Here is a 19,061-nt window from a genome sequence, read left to right as displayed (position 1 = left end):
TAACCTCTTTCCAATGTTCTGACTCAACATCAGTTCCTAAGGATAAAGACGCTTCATAGAGACCCCACAACATTTACACCACTCCATATAGAAAAGCTAGAGTCTTCATGATCCCCAGGATGATCCATGATAACTTGAAGAGTGGACACCAAATCTCTTCCCCAACAGGTAATGAAAATGGACAGAATCCATTCTTCTGATAGCACAGTTTTGGGTATGGCCACTTTATTTCTCAGCCATGTATGTCAAAATATTCACTAGGTTAGAAAAAATGACAATTTACAATTAGTTCTGTATTTGACAATATCAGGAATAATGAATTTTAAAATGTTCACCTTGTGTTGGACCAAATTAAGATGACTTTCTTTCTCTAGCCGACATATCCCAGCCTGGAAAAAAACATCTTTGAGTTTGTAGTCACATTATAGTCTATCAGAGAAAACCTTTGGTGTTCTGAGGAAAAAGTTGCCACGTAACTCTCTCTTTTACTTTGTCTTCTATACATGGACAAAGGTTGATTCATCAGTCAAATTATTTAAGATAGTGATGGTACCATGCCATGCCAGCTGCACCAACTGATCATAATAGTGATCTTATTATTGGGAATCTAGTCTTCCTTTATGACATTCACAATCAGCTGATAGCTCCCAGCTTGGACCTGGAGAAAATGAGGTTCCTGATCAGTCTCTGAGGGACCCTGAGATTTGAGGTACCTGGACTCAAGTCTCAAAGATTTCTTAATTACTTAATCTCCTGGTGTTCCCTCCTCCCCCCAATCCAATCCTTCCTGTCACTGTATTGATATTATTGATCGCACTCTCTCTGCTCTGGATTGTCATGAGACCCCTCACCGTTGGTTCTTCTATCCGTGTGACTGTACCTTATCATTCTCCTTTGCTGGTTCATTATTCATACCCACTTTCCTGCAGGGCTCATTTTTAGGTCCTCCTCTCCTCCTATACTTTCTCTCTTGGTGACTTCCTCAGTTATCCTTAAGCTGTTGACTCTCAGATCTGTATCTCCAGTCCTAGTCTCTCCTCTGAGTTTTACTTCTACATGACCAGCTGCCTATTGGATATTCCCAGCTGAACGTCCTCGAGATATCTCAAAACCAAAGTGTCCAAAGTGAAAATCATTATCTTTTCTCTAAAACTACACTTCTGAATTCCCTTTTGAATTTCTGCCAAAGGTAACACCATTCTTCCATCTCCTGAATCTGCAATCTCCTCTCTCTCCTTAATTCCTCCCTCACTCTCTATGTCCAATCGTAGATCTTCAGTGGAGATCTCCACACCATCTGCATCTCACTCCTTCTTTGCTCAACCAGCTGCCATCTCAGACCTACTGTCTCACCTAACATCTTAGGACTCCTACGTAATTGACCTTCCTGTCTCAAATCTGTCACCACTCCAATCGAGCCTACAAACTGCTGGCACACTAACAATTACAACATAATCCAGCCATATCAATTCCCTACTCAGGAAATTCCCATAGTGTCTTATTACCTCTGGAATAAGAAATTAAATCTTCTGTTTGGCTTTTAAGAGCATTTCCAATCTGACTCAACCTGCCTTTTTCCAGTCACATTGAATATCATTCACTCTCCCACCACTTCCAATCCAGTCAAATCTTTTCATGGATATTTTCTCCAAATGACAACTAGATAGCTTAGTGAATTGGAAAGAAGAAAGCTCACCTTTATTAAGCACTTACTGTGTTCTAAGACCTATACTAAGTGCTTTATAAATCTTCTCATTTGATCTTCACAACCAGTCTGGAGGTAGGCAATTATTATTTCCATGTTATAATTAGGGAAACTAAGGCCAATCTGGGGGAGGGGGTAGAGGGAGAGAGGGGAAAAATCAGAACAGAAGTGAGTGCAAGGGATAATGTTTTTTAAAAAAAATACCCTGGCACGGGTTCTGTCAATAAAAAGTTATTAAAAAAAAAAAAAAAAGGAAACTAAGGCCAGCAGAGGATAAAGGACTTGTCCAGGTGATACAACTACTAAGTGTCTGAGACTGGATTTGAACTCGGGTCTTCCTGCCTCTAAGCCCAGATCTCTTATTCCTGTGTCACTCGGCAGCCTGGCCATGTTGTTGTTAGGGTGAGATGAGCAAGAGAGCCCAGGTGATGGTGACTGGTGGGACATAAGCAAGGGTCCCAAATGGGTGGCTACCTCATGCCTGAGTCCAGTAATTTCAGTAATGTGTGGGAGCAGCCAATTTGCCAGTTTCAAATATTGTCATGAATAACGTTGCCCAGAAAAAAATAAAGGCATGATAAGTGTGTGTATGTGTGTGTGTGTGTGTTAGTGGGAGGGGGATGGGAGGGGGATACACCCCCACTCTAATAGACTAGCTTGCTAATAGCAACAAGTAGTTTTGATGACCACTTTTCTACCCCCTCCCTGCCTCACCTCCAGCTCTCCAGCTCCCATGCAGGAGCCCTCCTCTCCCGACTGGGAGGGTTCTTCCCTAGCCCAGCCAGCCCAGCTTCCTGCTGCTTTCTGCCATCTTCATTCCACACTGTGGTCCTCGCTTTTCCCCAATGGCTCCAGGAATGCTCTCAAATACACCCTTCCCTTTCCCACCTTCCCTGTCACTGTCCAGGGTACCAACCTCCTTCCAGTCATCCAGGCCAGAGACCTCGCTCTTAGTCTTTCCTTCCCACCACTGGCCAAGACCTGTCTATGTCACTCTTGTTTCGACCTTCCCAGCATCCCTATCCCCTTCTCTCTCCTGAGCCGGCCAGTCCCCAATGCAAACTCTCTCCCCTTCTGCTTGGACGATCCCCTACCCGCTGGTTGGTTTTGCTGCCTCAAGTCTCTCCCCACTCCAGTCCCCTTTCCTTCCTGCTGCCAAAGTGAACTTAAAGCTCAGCTATGAGTGTCACTTCTGTATTGAATAAACTCGTGGTTCCCCACAACATCCAGGATTAAATATAAAAATCTCACTCGGCTTTTAAAGCCCCCTAAATCCTCCTTTTCTTCTCTCCTATCTTTTCCCACCTTTCTCCTCCACTGCCATCAGTGACATTCCAGGCTGTCCCCACGCTAGAACTCCCTCCTCCCGCAGCTTGGCATCCCCTCCCATGCCCCATCTTCCGGGAAAGCTTCCTCAGTGCCCTTCAGTGCTTGTTCCTGTTGATCATTTCCACTTGCTCTTGCACACATCCTGTTTATACAAGGTTGTTTGCCTGCTGTTTTCCCTTCAGACCAAGAGCTCCTCGAGGGCAGGAACTGTTCTGCCCTTTCTTTATAGGCCCAGCACTTGGCCCAGTGCCTGGCACACAGTAAGTGCTTAATAAATGTTCATGCTTAATAGTGCTCGTTGCCTGGACGGGAGTGCTCTTTGGATTCTGCTCGGCTTCCTTTACGCGGCACCTGGCTGTAACAAAGCCTTTTCCTACCAGGTACAGAAAAGTTTGAGAGTAAAATCATTTCCCTAAAGACAAGTCTGTTCTAACGATCCCAAAGGAACGTTCAAGGCTTCTCTCAGGAGGCGGTGTCTAGGGCCACCGAGGAGCATCAGGTCACAAACTTGGACAAACCAGGGTGCATGCTCCAGGGCGTGGGATGCAGAGAACGCGGCCATGGCCAAGGACCCGGGGCAGGGGACCCGAAGCGCAGGATGCACTGAACAGGGTGCAGAGAACGGAGGCACGGCCAAGGACCCGGGGCGCGGGGCCCACGGTGAAGGGTGCACGGAGCAGCGTGCAGAGAACGGGGGCACGGCCAAGGACCCGGGGCGCGGGACCAGGGTGGAGGGTGCACGGAGCAGCGTGCAGAGAACGGGGGCACGGCCAAGGACCCGGGGCGCGGGGCCCACGGCGCAGGGTGCACTGAACAGGGTGCAGAGAACGGGGGCACGGCCAAGGACCCGGGGCGCGGGACCAGGGTGGAGGGTGCATGACCCAGGATGGAGGGTGCACCGCGCGCGGCGCAGGGGCGAAGTGCAGGGCCAAGGGCCCAGCCAGCTTTTCGCAGCCCCGCGTGCACAGGGGCACTTTCTGCTTTGCCAGTCTAGGATGGCAGGCCAGCTCCAACCAAGATGGAGTTCCTGAGGGTCAGAGGGAGGTACGCTCCATTTCAGGCCCAATCCCGAGGCCTCAGGGGCGGGGCGGCTGGGCCTGGGAGGGCCCAGAGCCCGGAGCCCAGAGAGTGCCAGCCCACGGAGGCCCCCCTTCTTCCTCTCTTCCCCTTCCCACGCGGCCCCGCCTCGGCAAGCTCAGCCCTGGACTCCTCCTCCAGGAAGCCTTCGGGCCTGAGATCGCAGGCTCGCAGCCTTCAGTGAACCAAGGGCTGGCGGAGCGGCCCCGGCGGACCGAGCGTGGACCTCGGCCTTTGCTTCGGCCTCAGGCTCCGCCCCGCCTCTGCTGCCCTTTCCTGCTGCCTCCTCCTCCCGTGGGACCTCCCGGTGAGTGAAGCTGGCTCCCCGATGGGACCCAGGAGTCTGCTCTTCAGCCGGGCTCCGGTCCCCACTCTTCCCCAGGCAGCCACTCGCGATACTGTCTTCTCTTTCTGGACCTTCTCCCCACGCGCCCTGCCTCTAGCTTCCCCCCCAATCCCCCATTCCTGTCTTCAGCCCATTCCTCCCACCCCCCACGTACCCCTTCTGATCCCGCCTCCGGCCTCCTCCCTCCGACCCTCTCTTTGCCCCCTGTCCCTCCAGGCGCCCCGCCTCCAAACTCCTCCCCTCCATTCCGTCCTCTGCCCCTTCATCCCTCTGGGCGCTCCGCCTCCAGCCTCCTCCCCTCTACCCCGCCCTCTGCCCGCCCCCCTTCCTCCGCCCCCAGAGTCCTCCCCTTCCCGCCTCCCGAGCCGCCGGCCTCAGGGCTCCCTGGCACCCCGCCTTCCCCTCTTGGGCCTGCCCCCCGCCCCGCCCCCCGGCCCCGCCTTCCCCTGTTAGAGCGGGAGCAGAAGGCCTTTCCCCTCTCCGGGTTTACCTTCCATGCCCCAGGCTCTTGCCAGCCCAGTCCCCCTAAGTCCCGGAGGCCGCCTAAAGCTACACTCAGAGTAGCCTTCCTTTCAGCCCTCCGCCCGCACCCCCAGCCAGCCTCGGAGCCCTCCCTAGGCATTCCCCTATAGCCCACCCCCCACCCCTTCGGCTGGGTCCCGTTTGGATCCAGATGTCCCCTCCCCACTCCCGGAGCCAGATCCTGCCTGCAGATCTTTGCAGGTTCGGGACCCTGGGCTGCCCCTCCGGAGCCGTCCCTGCCGGTGCTCCCTGGGCAGCCACAGTGTCCCGCGCAGCCTGGCTCCCGCTCGCTCAGTAGTGGCCGAGTCTTTGACCCCGTGGATCCCAGTGCCCATTTCCCGGCAGAGATCGGGGGAAGTTGGCCATTTCCTTCCCCAGTGAACTGAGGCAAAGATGAAGTGAATCCCCAGGGTCACCCGCTAGTGCGTGTCTGAGGCTGGATTTGGGTTTGGAGTGGAGAGCGCTCTAGCCACTGAGCCATTTCTCTACCCCTGCCTCCCAGCTCCGTTATCTCTTCAGCCCTCACTCCCCTGCACTCAGACTTCCTTTCTCTCCCAGCATCCCCTTCACCTCGGATCCTATTCCAACCCTGGATTCTCTGCCCCATACTCAAACCTCTTGGCTTCCCCACCACTTCCCTCAGGCCACTTAGAAATCTAGCCCCAGGTTCCCCTTGGCCATTTCCCGACCTGCCAGTGCCAGGGCCCTCCCCACCACCAACCTTCCCTAGCGTCCCTCCCTCCTGGAGCAAAAAGTCGGCTGTTTAGCATTCTTAGCTTGGGGTGAATTTAAGATAATCTTTTAATAACAATACTTGAAAATGACTGGTTTTCTTTCTCATTATTTTCTTTTATGCATTTAAGAACATCATCTGAATAGGGGTACACAGTCCAATGAACCCCCAGATTCTCATAAGAGCCTCAAAAGTTTCTTATAGGAATTCAAACTTGGCTTTAGATGCTCTATATGCTAGGGGGGTGGGGAAGGGGGTGGAGATGAAAGGAGATAGGGAAGGGAGAGAATATGGATAGAAAGATCTGATTCTGAATTCAGTGATGTGCTTGCTTCTTTCATCCCATCTGGGACACTAAAACCTTCCTGCTATTTGGATATCCATAGGAAAAAAAAAAACGAGGAGGAAGGGATAGAGGAGCAAGAAGGGATGTCAAAAATGGTTTCTGTCCCAACCTTCCATGTTCCCAACCCTGACCTTTTTTTCCCACCCTCTTTTGCCTTAAGCCTCTCCCCCAGAACAAGATCTGGGGCTCTTATTGTTCTTGGGACCTCCCTCTCTGTAGGTGCTTTTGGAGATGGCCGGCCTCTGGTCCGGGAGAGCAAGGGTAAGGGCCTTTCTCTTCAGGGATCCTTTTTTATCCCTAGCTCAGCCTGTGGAAGATCGAGGACTGGCCCAAGAGGGGAGTATGGAGCTAGAGGGAATGGTCCCTGGAACTCAGAGAACGCTGTCCCTGGTAAGTGCAATCAGTCTACAGATTTGACAAACATCAGCAAATATGAAATAGAAAGAAAAGAATAGCAGAACGAGATTCAAAATGATGCCATTATTTATGGATCGCTTTTTTTTTTTTAAACAAATCAATTTAATACAGTAATAACTAGCTTCTGGATCCTGGTTAAGTCACTTAATCTCAGCCTAAATTTCTTCATTTTTCAAATGGGCATAATGCTAGCACCTGTCTTGCTACGTTATTATGAAGATAAAGGGAAGGGAAGCATTTCTTAAATACCTACTATGTGGCGTTTGTCTCATTTGAAATAAGTAAAAAAATTAAAAAATAAACAATATTTATAAAGTGCTTTGCAAATCTTAAAAGCTATACAAACAGCTCAATATTATGAGTCGTTTTCCTCTTCTCCCAACTAAGAGCTGCTGTGAATAGTTCAGTCCCCATGGGTCCCTTCCCTCTGCTTTGATCATTTCCTATACACAGACACTTATTCAGCTCCTATCAGGTTTGATTGTTTCAGAATCACAGCATCTCAGTGGTGATGGAGACCTTAGCAGTTATCTGTAATCCATGACTGAATGAGAATGCCGTCTGCCACACAGCCCACACACCCAAAATATCCACTGAGGGGAGCCCCATCCTTCCTGAAGTAGCTCATTCTACCTTTCGACTACTCTGTTAAGTAGGAATCTTTTCCTTCAACTGAGTCTAAATTTGCGTCTTTACATCTCCTCCCTATCCTCCCGATTCTGTCTCTGCCAGAGAGAACAGGTCCAAACTATCCTTTCTGTGCTTGAGATACTCAGATTCAGCCACTATTCATGTCCCACAAAAATCTTTTCTTCGGATAAAAGCTCCAGACGTCCAGCAATTCTCAAAGACCCCAATCTCATGGCCCTTTACCATCCTGCTCACCCGCTGGCTTTCCTTAAAGATAGAACCCTGAACAAGACTTCAGACCATGGAGACAAACAGAGGGTCTCTTGTGTCTTTGACACTGGGCCTCTCATAGTGAGACCTAGGATGGCATTGGGTTTTGGGCACCGTACCACATAGTTGACTTGGATTGAGCTAGGAATCCACTCAGACCCTCAGATCTGTATCAGTTGAGCTGCTGTCTAATTAGGCTTTTCTCTTACTTTTTTTTGAACCCAACTGTTCCATTCTATTTTTATCACTCTTAAATTTGATTACAATTAATCAATAAGGACTCAATCAGCATGTACTGTGCACCAATCATTGGGGATACAAATATAATAGTAAAACTATATAGGATACCAAGGAGTTTATATACTATCAAAAGGACTGCATGTACTCACATGTAAGCACATAGGGGATAGATCTCCTATTTGTCCCCCAGGGAAAACATCGTGATTGGGGGGAGAGGTGCCAATATCTTGGCGTGTAATGGAATATCACTGTGCTGTAGGAAACAGGGAATATGATAAATATAGAGAAGCATGGAAGGACTTGTATAACGGATGCAATGTAAAGTAAGGAGATCTTTATTAAATTACATTCATGTTCTATTCCCTAATTAACAAGCAGCTGCCTTGTTTCTGTTATTTGCTACTACTAAATTTGCGGTGGAAATATTGGGGCACATACGGGCTTTACTTTTTGAAGCTGACGTCCTTGCCTAGCAGGAAAAGCTCTGGTTCCGCCAGAATAAAGATCGATCACTACAATAATGTAAATGGAAAGAATAACCACTCCTAAACGATTAAACTGTTTCTCTTTAAAAAAAAATAACAAACTTTATTAAAAGGATGATTTTCTAGCATGGGATGGGTAGTGACACCGAGAGAAATCAAGGCAATATTAAATGAAAGGTACTAATAAAATTTTATTTTTTTAATATAATTCTCTTCATATTTCTATCGATAAGAGCCAGAATCTTTCTTGGGGAGCAAAGCATGTTGTACTTTTTTGTTGTCTCCTTCATTAACCACAAGGAATTCTTTTTCGCAGGATACATTTTTCTTTCTAGATTCTCACAAACTATTCATAGAATTTTCTTTATAAAGTTTCTTTATAAAAATATCACTTAGCATAGTTTTGATGAGAAAGGAGGTTCATATCGCCTTGTCTTCCCTTATCTCCTCTGCAGATCCTCACAAAACCTTAATAATGACATATAACAGATGTCTTCTATCTCCATATCTTCACAATAAGGCACTTCTCAACCGCCTTTCAAATGCCAACTCAAAGTGTTCTTCCCAATATTCCATTTAGTTCTTAAATTATGGTTTCAAATATTGATTTATGAGCATGGCGACCTTTGAACTGGTCTGTTGTCTTCTTTAAACATGATTTTTCTCCTCTGTATATTGAAGATGCTGAACTAGGTGATCTCTAAAGTCTTTTCAGATTTAATTCCCATGGCCTTTGTTATTTTAGAAATCCGTGACCTTCAAGGATGTGGCTGTGGACTTCAGCCAGGAGGAGTGGTGCCTTCTTGATTCTTCTCAGAAGGAACTGTACAAGGAAGTCATGCTGGAGATCTTTCAGAGCCTACTCTCCTTAGGTGAGAACAGTTTACCCTCTGACTCCACTTAGGCCCCAACCATTTGGAATCTACCATTGTAGGAAACACCTTTGTTCTCTCCTCCCCTGTTCTGCATAGAATATGAAGCATTTATCTATCAGTAGAAACCAGAGGATCTTCAGTCCTTTCTCTCCAAGAGTTGGGGTCCCTGATATTCCCTGTTCTTATGTAAAAGTCTTTGAATTACCTAATAGGAATCTGGGAATTTGATTTGTTTTTTTTGAGACTGTCTCTTAATGTTCCTGGAGAGTTGATGTCAAAGATGAAATCAGAACTGAAGAACCTCAGACTCAGAAATGATCTGAGAGATCATCAAGTCTCTGATTTCCTACACTTCCTCTGCCTCCTCCCTGATTAATAGTCAAACAATTTTTGCTTGAAAACCTCCTCTGAAGGGAACTCCCCAACTCTTGAGGCAACTCCTTTCTTTTGGGATGCTTCCTCACTGGGATGTCCTTCCCCGCATGGGACCCACATTTGTAATCTTTTGCTTCTAGTCCTGCCCTCAGAGGCCTAGCAGAAAAAAATGTCTGTCTTTACTCTTTTAATTATATTAAATTTCATTGAAGATGTTAGAATCATGGACGTTTCTTTTAGAAGGGGACTGGGCAAAGAACAAGTTTTCTGATTCCAAATGGGTTTAATGAACATCCCCCACCTCCTCTCCTGTAGCTCCCAACAGCATATCTAAAGGGCTCTTGACATACCCTTCCCTGAATATCCCCTTTCCCTGAAGAACACTGCATTCTGAGGTTCTCTGTGTGCTCAGGCCTCCTTTATTTACCATGAGCAGGGCTTCCAGTTCCCAAAGCCGATCTGATCTCCCGGGTGGACCAAGCAGAAATACCGTGGATCCTGAAGGAAGAAGATACAAAGAGCTCTGGTCTAGGTGAGTGAATGAATGGGTTCTGGGCTTGGGAAGTCTTCTTCTGGAGATATCAAGTACACTTGGAAATACAGGATAAACCACGTTCCTCAAATTCCCCCATGTCAATTGAAAAGGGCTGAGACTTTCTTTCTTTCTTTCTTTTTTTTTTAATAACTTTTTATTGACAGAACCCATGCCAGGGTAATTTTTTACAGCATTATCCCTTGCATTCACTTCTGTTCTGATTTTTCCCCTCCCTCCCTCCATCCCCTCCCCCAGATGGCAAGCAGTCCTTTACATGTTGAATAGGTTACAGTATATTCTAGTATATGTGTGCAGAACCAAACAGTTCTCTTGTTGCACAGGGAGAATTGGATTCAGAAGGTAGAAATAACTTGGGAAGAAAAACAAAAATGCAAGCAGTTTATATTCATTTCCCAGTGTTCTTTCTTTGGGTGTAGCTGCTTCTGTCCATCCTTGATCAATTGAAACAGAATCAGCTCTCTTATCTTCCATCAGAATACATCCTCAAACAGTATCATTGTTGAGGTATATAATGATCTCCTGGTTCTGCTCATTTCACTTAGCATCAGTTCATGTAAGTCTCACCAGTCCTCTCTGTATTCATCCCACTGGTCATTCCTTACAGAACAATAATATTCCATGGGCTGAGACTTTCTATATAGAACATTGTTATAAAACCCTTTTCATCAACATGAGTTATTTTCTTCATTTCTCTTGTGGGATCTTTGCATCCTTGGAAAAAAGAATGATTCTATGTATGACATAAAGCTTCCCCCCCAATATTCAGGGGTCTCTTTTGTCCCAGAAGTCATTCTTCTGAGTCACTTTCCCTCACTTGTCATTGAGTCAGCAGTATTTCACTCCCTAATAGGTTAAAGAAATTTCCCAAGCCTGAAGAGGGGCTTGAAATAGGGGAATTGTTTTCTATTGTCCAGGATGTTCAAATTACCTTAGCAGGATGAGATCTAGCATCATATGAGAAGACAAAATTCAGAGTTTTTGGTTTCAAGTCCAACAGAAAGATCTCATGGCCCTCATGCAGAGGCATTGCATATTCTTTAATGCCATTTAATAAAATAAAATCCTATCCATTTCTGATATGGAACTGTATGACAATGCAAGGAATTTTGATAGTAAGAGAGTTGCTTTTGTGGGAGTTCAGTAGTAGAGACCACTGAAGAGGGAGAGATGTGGCCCCTATGAAAGTAGTTTGCAATCTCTAGGGGTTGCTTCCCAGGCTGATGGCTGTATATCACTGGCAATTACTTGAGGGAAATTGTCTCAAGTAATAGAATAAGGATAGAATAAGGCAGATATTCTGAGTAAGATCCATTTATTGACAATGATGGGTATTTTTAAAAATAAAGCCAGTCTATTGATCCCTAGGAGTCTTGGTAGCTGTGGAACATTACTATTGGCTATATTAAGAAAAGTGGACTGACATTCAAGTAAGACTAACCACACTCCTCTCTGACAATTATTTTCTGAAATCCATTTGCATGCTCTAATCTTTGCTTGGGGATCAAACTACCAGACTTGCTGTCTCCTTAGAAGGGATCAAGGCTTCCTTAATTTCTCAAGGACTGGCAAGAATAGATACCATTCGTTTGAGTATGGTACCATGTTAACTTGTGAGACTTAAAGATAATAAATCAGTGTCCAGGAGCTGAAGGTATAGTAGATAACTTTTCTTTGTATAATTTTGAACCAATTAAGAAGGAAAGATAAATGCTTCTACTCAAGGACATGAAAAGAGGCTTTAGACAGATGCAGATACCAATTATAAAATTAATACAGCATAGAATCTGTCCCACAGAAAACACAGAAAAGCAGAAAGATAAAATACATCCATTACTGACTGATACAAAATAAAAATTATAATTAATAAACTTTTGGGGAAAAAATGACCATGCTCAAGTAGAGAGAGCTAATTCCTGTCTGTAGCAAGAGCTCTGGACCAGCCATTACAGAATTGGAGTTGGAACACCTCCCTTATTAACAGTGTGGCTTTTATCCTGAGCTGTAAAGTATAAAGAATATCTGTCCTGCTAGTGTCAGGAAGATGTCGGGAAGATGTAGTGTGAAATCATGAGAACCTCTTTGTAAAGAAAATCCTTCTACAAATTCAAGCTAATAGTATTTTGTTCTTTCTTGATTGTTCCATTTCAAATTTGAAGATTCTGATTCTTGATCCACTGAATGAATAAAGAACCATTCATTACCAGAATTGTACTGAGGATCCAGGTAGAAAAAGTCAGATGGTCCCTATTCTCTCTCTCTCTCTTTTTTTTTTTTTTTTTTTTACTTTTTAATGAAGAGATTTATTGACAATTAATCTATACATCTTCCCCATTTCTGAAAGATTAAAGTACAGATAAAGTACAGATAAAGATATGGTTCTTAAAATTAAATAACAAGGATTTTGGCACTACTCTTGGTAATCTTAAGTTCATTCTTTTTTTTAAAAAAATTTTTTAATAACTTTTTATTGATAGAACGCATGCCAGGGTAATTTTTTTACAGCATTATCCCTTGCATTCACTTCTGTTCCGATTTTTCCCCTCTCTCCCTCCACCCCTTCCCCCAGATGGCAAGCAGTCCTTTACATGTTGAATGGGTTGCAGTATATCCTAGATACAATATATGTGTGCAGAACCGAACAGTTTTCTTGTTGCACAGGGAGAATTGAATTCAGAAGGTATAAATAACCCGGGAAGAAAAACAAAAATGCAAGCAGTTTATATTTATGTCCCAATGTTCTTTCTCTGCGTAGATGGTCCCTATTCTCGAGGAACTCATGCTCTATTAGCTTCATTGTAGTTACAAAGGCCCTGAAATCTTAAACCCAGGTAAAGGGCAATGTAGTGGATACTTTGGTAGCGTCACTAATAGGTCAGAAAGCAGTTCTGGGTAATTTGTAGGGCAGAGGTCTGGGGGACTTTAGAAGGCAATGGCAAAGCAGATGATCAGACTTCATGGCCCTCCACCTTTTAGGAATAGAGTTTAGTTACTCCTGTCTTATTGAAGCCAGGTTAGCAGTCAAGAAGTTCTGATGGTTTCCAGGTGGCCAAGGGAAGGGATAGGGTTAGAGGAGAGAACTCGGTAGTAGGACCATGACTGGCTAGCTTAGATGTGCTCTAGGCATTCAAGGTAGACCAGGAGGGAGGAGGGTAAGGAGAAAGTGACTGAAGTGACATTAACTGTAAACTACTTTTCTTTCTGCCATTAAAAGTAAAGCTATGTATTTTTCTCTTTTTGTTCCTTCAGATGGGGAGACCAAGCCAAAAATCAAGGAAACTACAGAAAAGCTGAGCATTGCCTGTGATTTAAAATTAAGAGAGATTTGGGATTCAGATGTCAGGTTAGGGAAGAAGCAAGGCAACTGGGAAAGTGATTCAAAACAATTAAAAATGATCCTCAGGAAAACTAATGAAGGAAAAGGTGATGAACATAATAAATTGGAAAGAAATTCTAATCAGAGGTCAAAGATTCATCCTCAATGCACTGAAAGTAGGAGGAGCTCATGGCAATATTCAGACCCGTATGAATGTAAGGAAATCACCTCAGGGAATGGATATTCCAAATATAGTAGATATGGGGAGTGCTTTGATGAGGAGATAGATCTTATTCAGCATCATGGAGTGAAAGGTTTTCAAGGTGATCACTGTGAGACATCCTTGAGTTTGAGTCCAGATTTTATTAGTCATCAGAAGAGTAATACTGGAGAAATGCCTTATAATTACAATGAACACAATATAACCTATAACTCATCTCTTAGTCTACATCAGAAAGTTCCTCCGGGAAAGAAATCTTATGAATGTAATCACTGTGGAAAGACTTTTTTTCGGAATACAGATCTTAGTCAACATCAGAAAATTCACAGTGTAGAAAAGGCTTATAAATGTAATGAATGTGGGAAGGCTTTTAGCCAGAGTAGAGACCTTCATAGACATCAGAGGATTCATACTGGAGAAAAGCCCTATAGATGTAATGAATGTGGGAAGGCCTTTAGTTATAGCTCATCCCTTATTGCACATCAGAGAATTCATTCTGGAGAAAAACCTTATGAATGCAATCAGTGTGGAAAGGCTTTTAGAAACCACTCCAACCTTGCTGTCCATCAGAGAATTCATACTGGCGAGAAGCCGTATAAATGTAATGAATGTGGAAAGGCTTTTAGCCAGAGCAGAGACCTTCTTCGACATCAGAACATTCACACTGGAGAGAAACCCTATAAATGTAACGAATGCGAGAAGGCCTTCAGCCAGAGCAGAGACCTTCTTCGACATCAGAACATTCATACTAGAGGGAAACCTTATAAATGTAATGAATGTGAGAAGTCCTTCAGCCAGAGTACTTCCCTTCTTACCCATCAGAGTATCCATGCTGGTGAGAGGCCCTACAAATGTAATGAATGTGGGAAAGCCTTCAGCCGAAGCTCGAATCTTAGAGTACATCAGCGAATCCACACTGGAGAGAAGCCTTATGAATGCAGTGAATGTGGGAAGGCCTTTATCCTAAAATCATCTCTTATTTTGCACCAGAAGGTTCATACTGGAGAGAAAACTTCTAAATATAATCAACGTGGAAAGGCTTTTAGACAGAATTTTCACTTTGCTGCACATCAGAGAATTCATACTGGTGAGAAGCCCTATAAATGTAATGGATGAAGGAAGGCCTTCCTCTGCAGTTCACACCTTACTAGCAATGATGGAAGTTGTATTGGAATGAATCTAATTGATGTGGGAAGGAAGGCCTTTAGCTGGAGCACAAGCCTTCTAGGATATTGGAAAATTCATACCATAGGTAAAGCCATAGAAATGCAATTAATTTTTTCTGTGAATGCCTTATGTCTGTCATTTCTTATTGCCCAATAATACTCTAGAACATTGATAGACTATACTTTTTCTCTCATTCTCCAATGATTAGTATTCTCAGTTCTTAGCTACCCAAGAGAAGTGCTGCTGTGAATATTTTAATGTATAGTGGACTTTTCCATCTGTCATTGACTTTTGGGGGATATAAGTCTAGTAGTAGAATTGGCTGACCAAAGGGTATAGAGAGTTGTGAGTTTTCTTGTATCATCCATTTGTACATTAAATAAAAAATATTTCAAGTTTTGTTGGCTTGAATTTTGGAAACACCAGCAAATAAAACACTTTCCGTACACAGAGAGGTGTGTACTCAAGATGGTAGTTACAGGCTGCCTCTTTTATTTATTTATTTTTTTTACAGCATATTATTGTTTCGTATGTTGGTTGATCTTGGTTCCCCTTGGAATCCTTTTTTGTGCACTAACCCCCTTTCCCGAAACCACATCATTATCATTTATAACTCTGAAAAAAATTGAATCAATATCATCAAAGCTCTTTCCTCAATCATCCCACCACAAGAAGAAATTCTCCATGAGCCACAGTTTTAGACAAACCTCCTGTTCTCTTCAGAGTTTTATTTTCATGATAAATGGGATAGCACAGAAATCCATTTTCAGCTTGTTGTGATATAAGATATAAGATGTGTCTTATCCTAATCATATTACATTATTTTTCAGTCTCAGATAAAGGATCTAACGCCTCCAGTGTTGTTTCTACTTGTCACTCATGTAGCTCGATGATATTTGAATTGTTTCTTTTTTTTTACTTGAATCTTCTTGTACAAAATGACTAATATGGAAATGTTTTACATAATTGCACATGTATAATCTATATTTTGATTTTGGGCTGCTTGCAATACTTTCTCCTTGATCTATTTATATTCTTAGGAAAGAGCTCTTGGTTTTGTCTATTTGTTTTTGCTTGCTTCGTCTGTTACCTGAATTCCATGTCAGTTGACGCAGAGCAAAGTAAGTAAAAATCCTCAAACGTTATTCAGTGATGATCACAGTGTAAAATGGAAATCGCTAAAAGCACCTAGAAGTCTGAGAGACTGAGATATCAGTGAAGATCTCATAAGAAATGGGGGAAAGTATCTCCTTCCTTCCAGAAGGGATATAGAGAGTTAACAAGACAGAGTATAGTTGACTTCACAAACAGAGAAACAGTTTTGGAGGTTTTTGCTAAATTGTTTTTGTTGCATGAGGGAAGGGAAAGAATAAATACTGAAGTGCCTACCACTTTCCAAGCACTGTACAGATATCCCATTTGATCCTTCAATAACCTTGGGCAATAAGCACTATTCTTATTCCTATTTTATAGTTGAGGAACAGAGGCAAACAGAGGCAAAGTACTTAGTTTTGCCTTTTGATGTATCATATTCCAAGCCTTCTGTTTCTTTAATATGTAATCTTGACTGTGGCTTCATAATATTTGAATTGTTTCTTTCATCTAGGCAGTATTTTAGGTCATATTTCAACTCAGAACTTGCCGACTTTAAGTCCAACATTATCATTTGCCACCTTGTTTTATTTCAATTGTTTCCTCCTCATGATCCCATTTTGAGATTTTCTTGGCTTATACATTGATTTGTGATTTCTTTCTCCAACGATCAAGGCAAATAGAGTTAAGTGACTTGCTTAGGGTCTCTGTTTGAGATCAGATTGCAACTAAGGAAGATGAGTCTTCCTGGCATCAGGCTGGGCACTCTATTCACTATATCACTCAGCTATTGCCTAGTTGCCTAGAATTGTATTTGCAAAGAGGCAGGGTTTCTTTGTCCCAAAACTGACTCATATAAGACCAAAATACAACAGTAAAACCTTGAAAAAAAATAAATATGAGGAGAGAAAGGCATGATTATCTGGAAGCATCAAGCTGAAATGGGTAAGTCTGGAGGGAAACTTGGATTTCTGAGAGATGGCAGCAAACGGGAGTGCCTTCCTTATTAAGTCCAAGTGAATTAAGGCAGAACTGATCTGGCCTTGAGAGCCACAGTAGCCCCAGACCCAACCAAGCTCCTAACATAAGAGTTTACTTTGATTTAGGGGTAATAGGAAGCCATTAAACTTTGCATCGGGGAGTGATATGTTCTGAGTTGTTCTCAGGAAAATTCATATGGGAGTTGTAGGGAGGATGGTTTGGAGTGGGGAGAGACTTAAGAATTAGATTTTAAAAATAATTCACATGAGAGGTAATGACCTCAAAAAGCCTCCTCTGGAAATAAGAGAATAAGAAAAGCCACCATCTATGTCAGTTAAAACAAGATAAACATCCTATCATATTGAATTAATTAATGAACCAACTAATAAGTTATTGTCTCAGATAAAAGATCTAACACCTTCAGGGTTGGTTCTACTTGTCACTCATGTAGCTCCATGATATTTGAATTGTTTCTTTTTTTTTTTTAACTTGAATCTTCTTGTACAAAATGACTAATATGGAAATGTTTTACATAATTGCACATGTATAACCTGTATTTTGATTTTTTGGCTGCTTGCAATACTTTCTCCTTGATCTGTGAATTCTGGTATTTAGCTATAATGTTCCTAGGATCACAAATGAAAATACCCAGGAGTATCATAGTACAAATAAAAGGGAAAAAAATGAAAGAAAGTGAAAAATAGCAAGCTCCAGTCTGTATTTAAACAGTATCAGTTTTTTCCCTCTGGAGGAATCCAGAATTCACAAGTCAGGAAAAAAGTATTATAAGCAGCCAAAAAAAGAAACAATTCAAATATCATGAAGCCACAGTCAAGATTACATATTAAAGAAACGGAAGGCTTAAAATATGATACATCAAAAGGCAAAGGAATTAGGATTACAGCCAAGAATAACCCACCCATAAAAACTGAATATAATCTTTTGGAAGTGAGGGAAATGGATATTTAATGAAATCCAGGGCTTTCAAGCATTTCTAATTAAAAGATCAGTGCTGAATACAAAATTTGACCTCTAAATACAACACTTGAGAGAAACATAAAAAGATAAAAAAAAGAAACAAGAAAAAGAAAAGAGAAATTCAATAAGGTTAAACTATTCATATTTCCATATGGCAAGATGATATTTGAACACAACAACCTTATTGCTATAAGAGCAATTAGAAGCAAAATATGTAGACAGAGCATGTGAAAGTAAGATGATTTTGATGGCATGATACCCCCCAAAACAAAATAAATGGCTGAGAAAGAAAATTACATGGGGAAAAGGTAGGGGAAGAAGATTGAATAGGGCAAATTATCACACATAAAAGAGGCATGAAAGAACTATTATAATAGAGATGAAAATGGCAAGGACAGTAGGTAAAGCTTAAATCTTGCTGAAGAGTCCAGAATTCCCTGAAAAGCTCCATGATGATTATATAAGAAGTTTAATAATCATATGGGATTCACAGTAGGGGCAGGCTGGGGCAGCTGCCAGATGATTCATTGGGCAGGATCTACACAAAGACCCACCCCTCAATGGTAATTACAGAAAAAATAGTCTAATGGTAATTACAGAAATCAAACAAAGGGAGGAGGAGCTATAGAGCATCCTTATATACATTAGTGAGTTTTTGATTTGCTACTAGATGCTGGGCTTGATTTCCCAGCTTCAGACATCTAGTCAGTTCAGGTGATGAGATGTTCAGACACTCATGGCTGTGTGCTGCTTAGTTTAAGAAAGTTCACACACACACACAAGATTATTTGCTTGACACTGTGCCCTTGTTATGGCTTTCATTCCCACTTGTTAAAGCTTTTACCAATCGGGACCCCACATCTAACTCCTGAAAGCCATCCATACAGGCTTTCCAAGTATCATCTGTGGAGTCCCTGGGGTTTTTTGTTCAGGTACAGTCAAAAGCAATATCAATTTGTAGGCATAAGACACATAAATAAAATAAGTAGGAAAACAACAGGAATAATAAGAAATTTACCACAGTTGTTATAATTGTCTTCCAGTCCACTACTAATAGCATTTGGTGATTGGTGGAAGAGTTGAATATCTGAACTCAACTCAGTACATGCCAGGTGCGTTTCTGAATTAGGTAGAAATAAATATGGCTTGAGCAATTTTATAACATATTGGAGGTGGTAGAAAATAAAATCAATTACAAAATGGAATTAAAACCTTTTGAATTTCTCAATTTCCTTATTTTGTCAATGGGAGATGTCATAATTTTTTCCGACAAGTTAATTTAAGAACAATGAGTTTGACCAATCACAGCACAAATCATAACAAGAATATCTAAAGCTATGGGTTCATTTTAGAGTTATTTATTATTAACTTAATATTCAGATCGAGTTAAAACAAACAAACAAA

The 19,061-nt window shown here is 42.5% G+C and overlaps 1 protein-coding gene across 2 annotated transcripts; it reads left to right on the top strand.

The window, feature by feature from the left end:
- Positions 1–15,073, top strand: LOC127556623 (zinc finger protein ZFP2-like). Of its 2 annotated transcripts, none has more exons than XM_051989883.1 (5): positions 1–4,418; positions 6,360–6,448; positions 8,846–8,972; positions 9,787–9,882; positions 13,153–15,073. In XM_051989883.1, the coding sequence occupies exons 1-5, from the start codon at positions 3,911–3,913 to the stop codon at positions 14,553–14,555; spliced, it is 2,223 nt and encodes a 740-aa protein (XP_051845843.1). In that variant the 5' UTR covers positions 1–3,910; the 3' UTR covers positions 14,556–15,073. The 2 variants fall into 2 exon arrangements, with proteins under 2 accessions (XP_051845843.1, XP_051845844.1); XM_051989884.1 differs by having other exon boundaries at positions 4,332–4,418; positions 6,278–6,448.
- Positions 15,074–19,061: the final 3,988 nt, after the last annotated feature.

The sequence above is a fragment of the Antechinus flavipes genome, chromosome 3 (assembly GCF_016432865.1).
Source record: "Antechinus flavipes isolate AdamAnt ecotype Samford, QLD, Australia chromosome 3, AdamAnt_v2, whole genome shotgun sequence".
Classification (NCBI taxonomy): domain Eukaryota; kingdom Metazoa; phylum Chordata; class Mammalia; order Dasyuromorphia; family Dasyuridae; genus Antechinus; species Antechinus flavipes.
Note: the sequence above shows the minus strand (reverse complement) of the source record. Positions and strands in the feature narration are given on the sequence as shown.

Excerpts from the sequence above, each read along its gene's own strand:
- LOC127556623 (XM_051989883.1), top strand. The coding sequence starts at position 3,911 with ATGACCCAGGATGGAGGGTGCACCGCGCGCGGCGCAGGGGCGAAGTGC. Across the intron at positions 4,419-6,359 it reads TCCTCCCGTGGGACCTCCCG|CTCAGCCTGTGGAAGATCGA; the intron begins GTGAGTGAAGCT and ends TTTTATCCCTAG. Across the intron at positions 6,449-8,845 it reads CTCAGAGAACGCTGTCCCTG|AAATCCGTGACCTTCAAGGA; the intron begins GTAAGTGCAATC and ends TTGTTATTTTAG.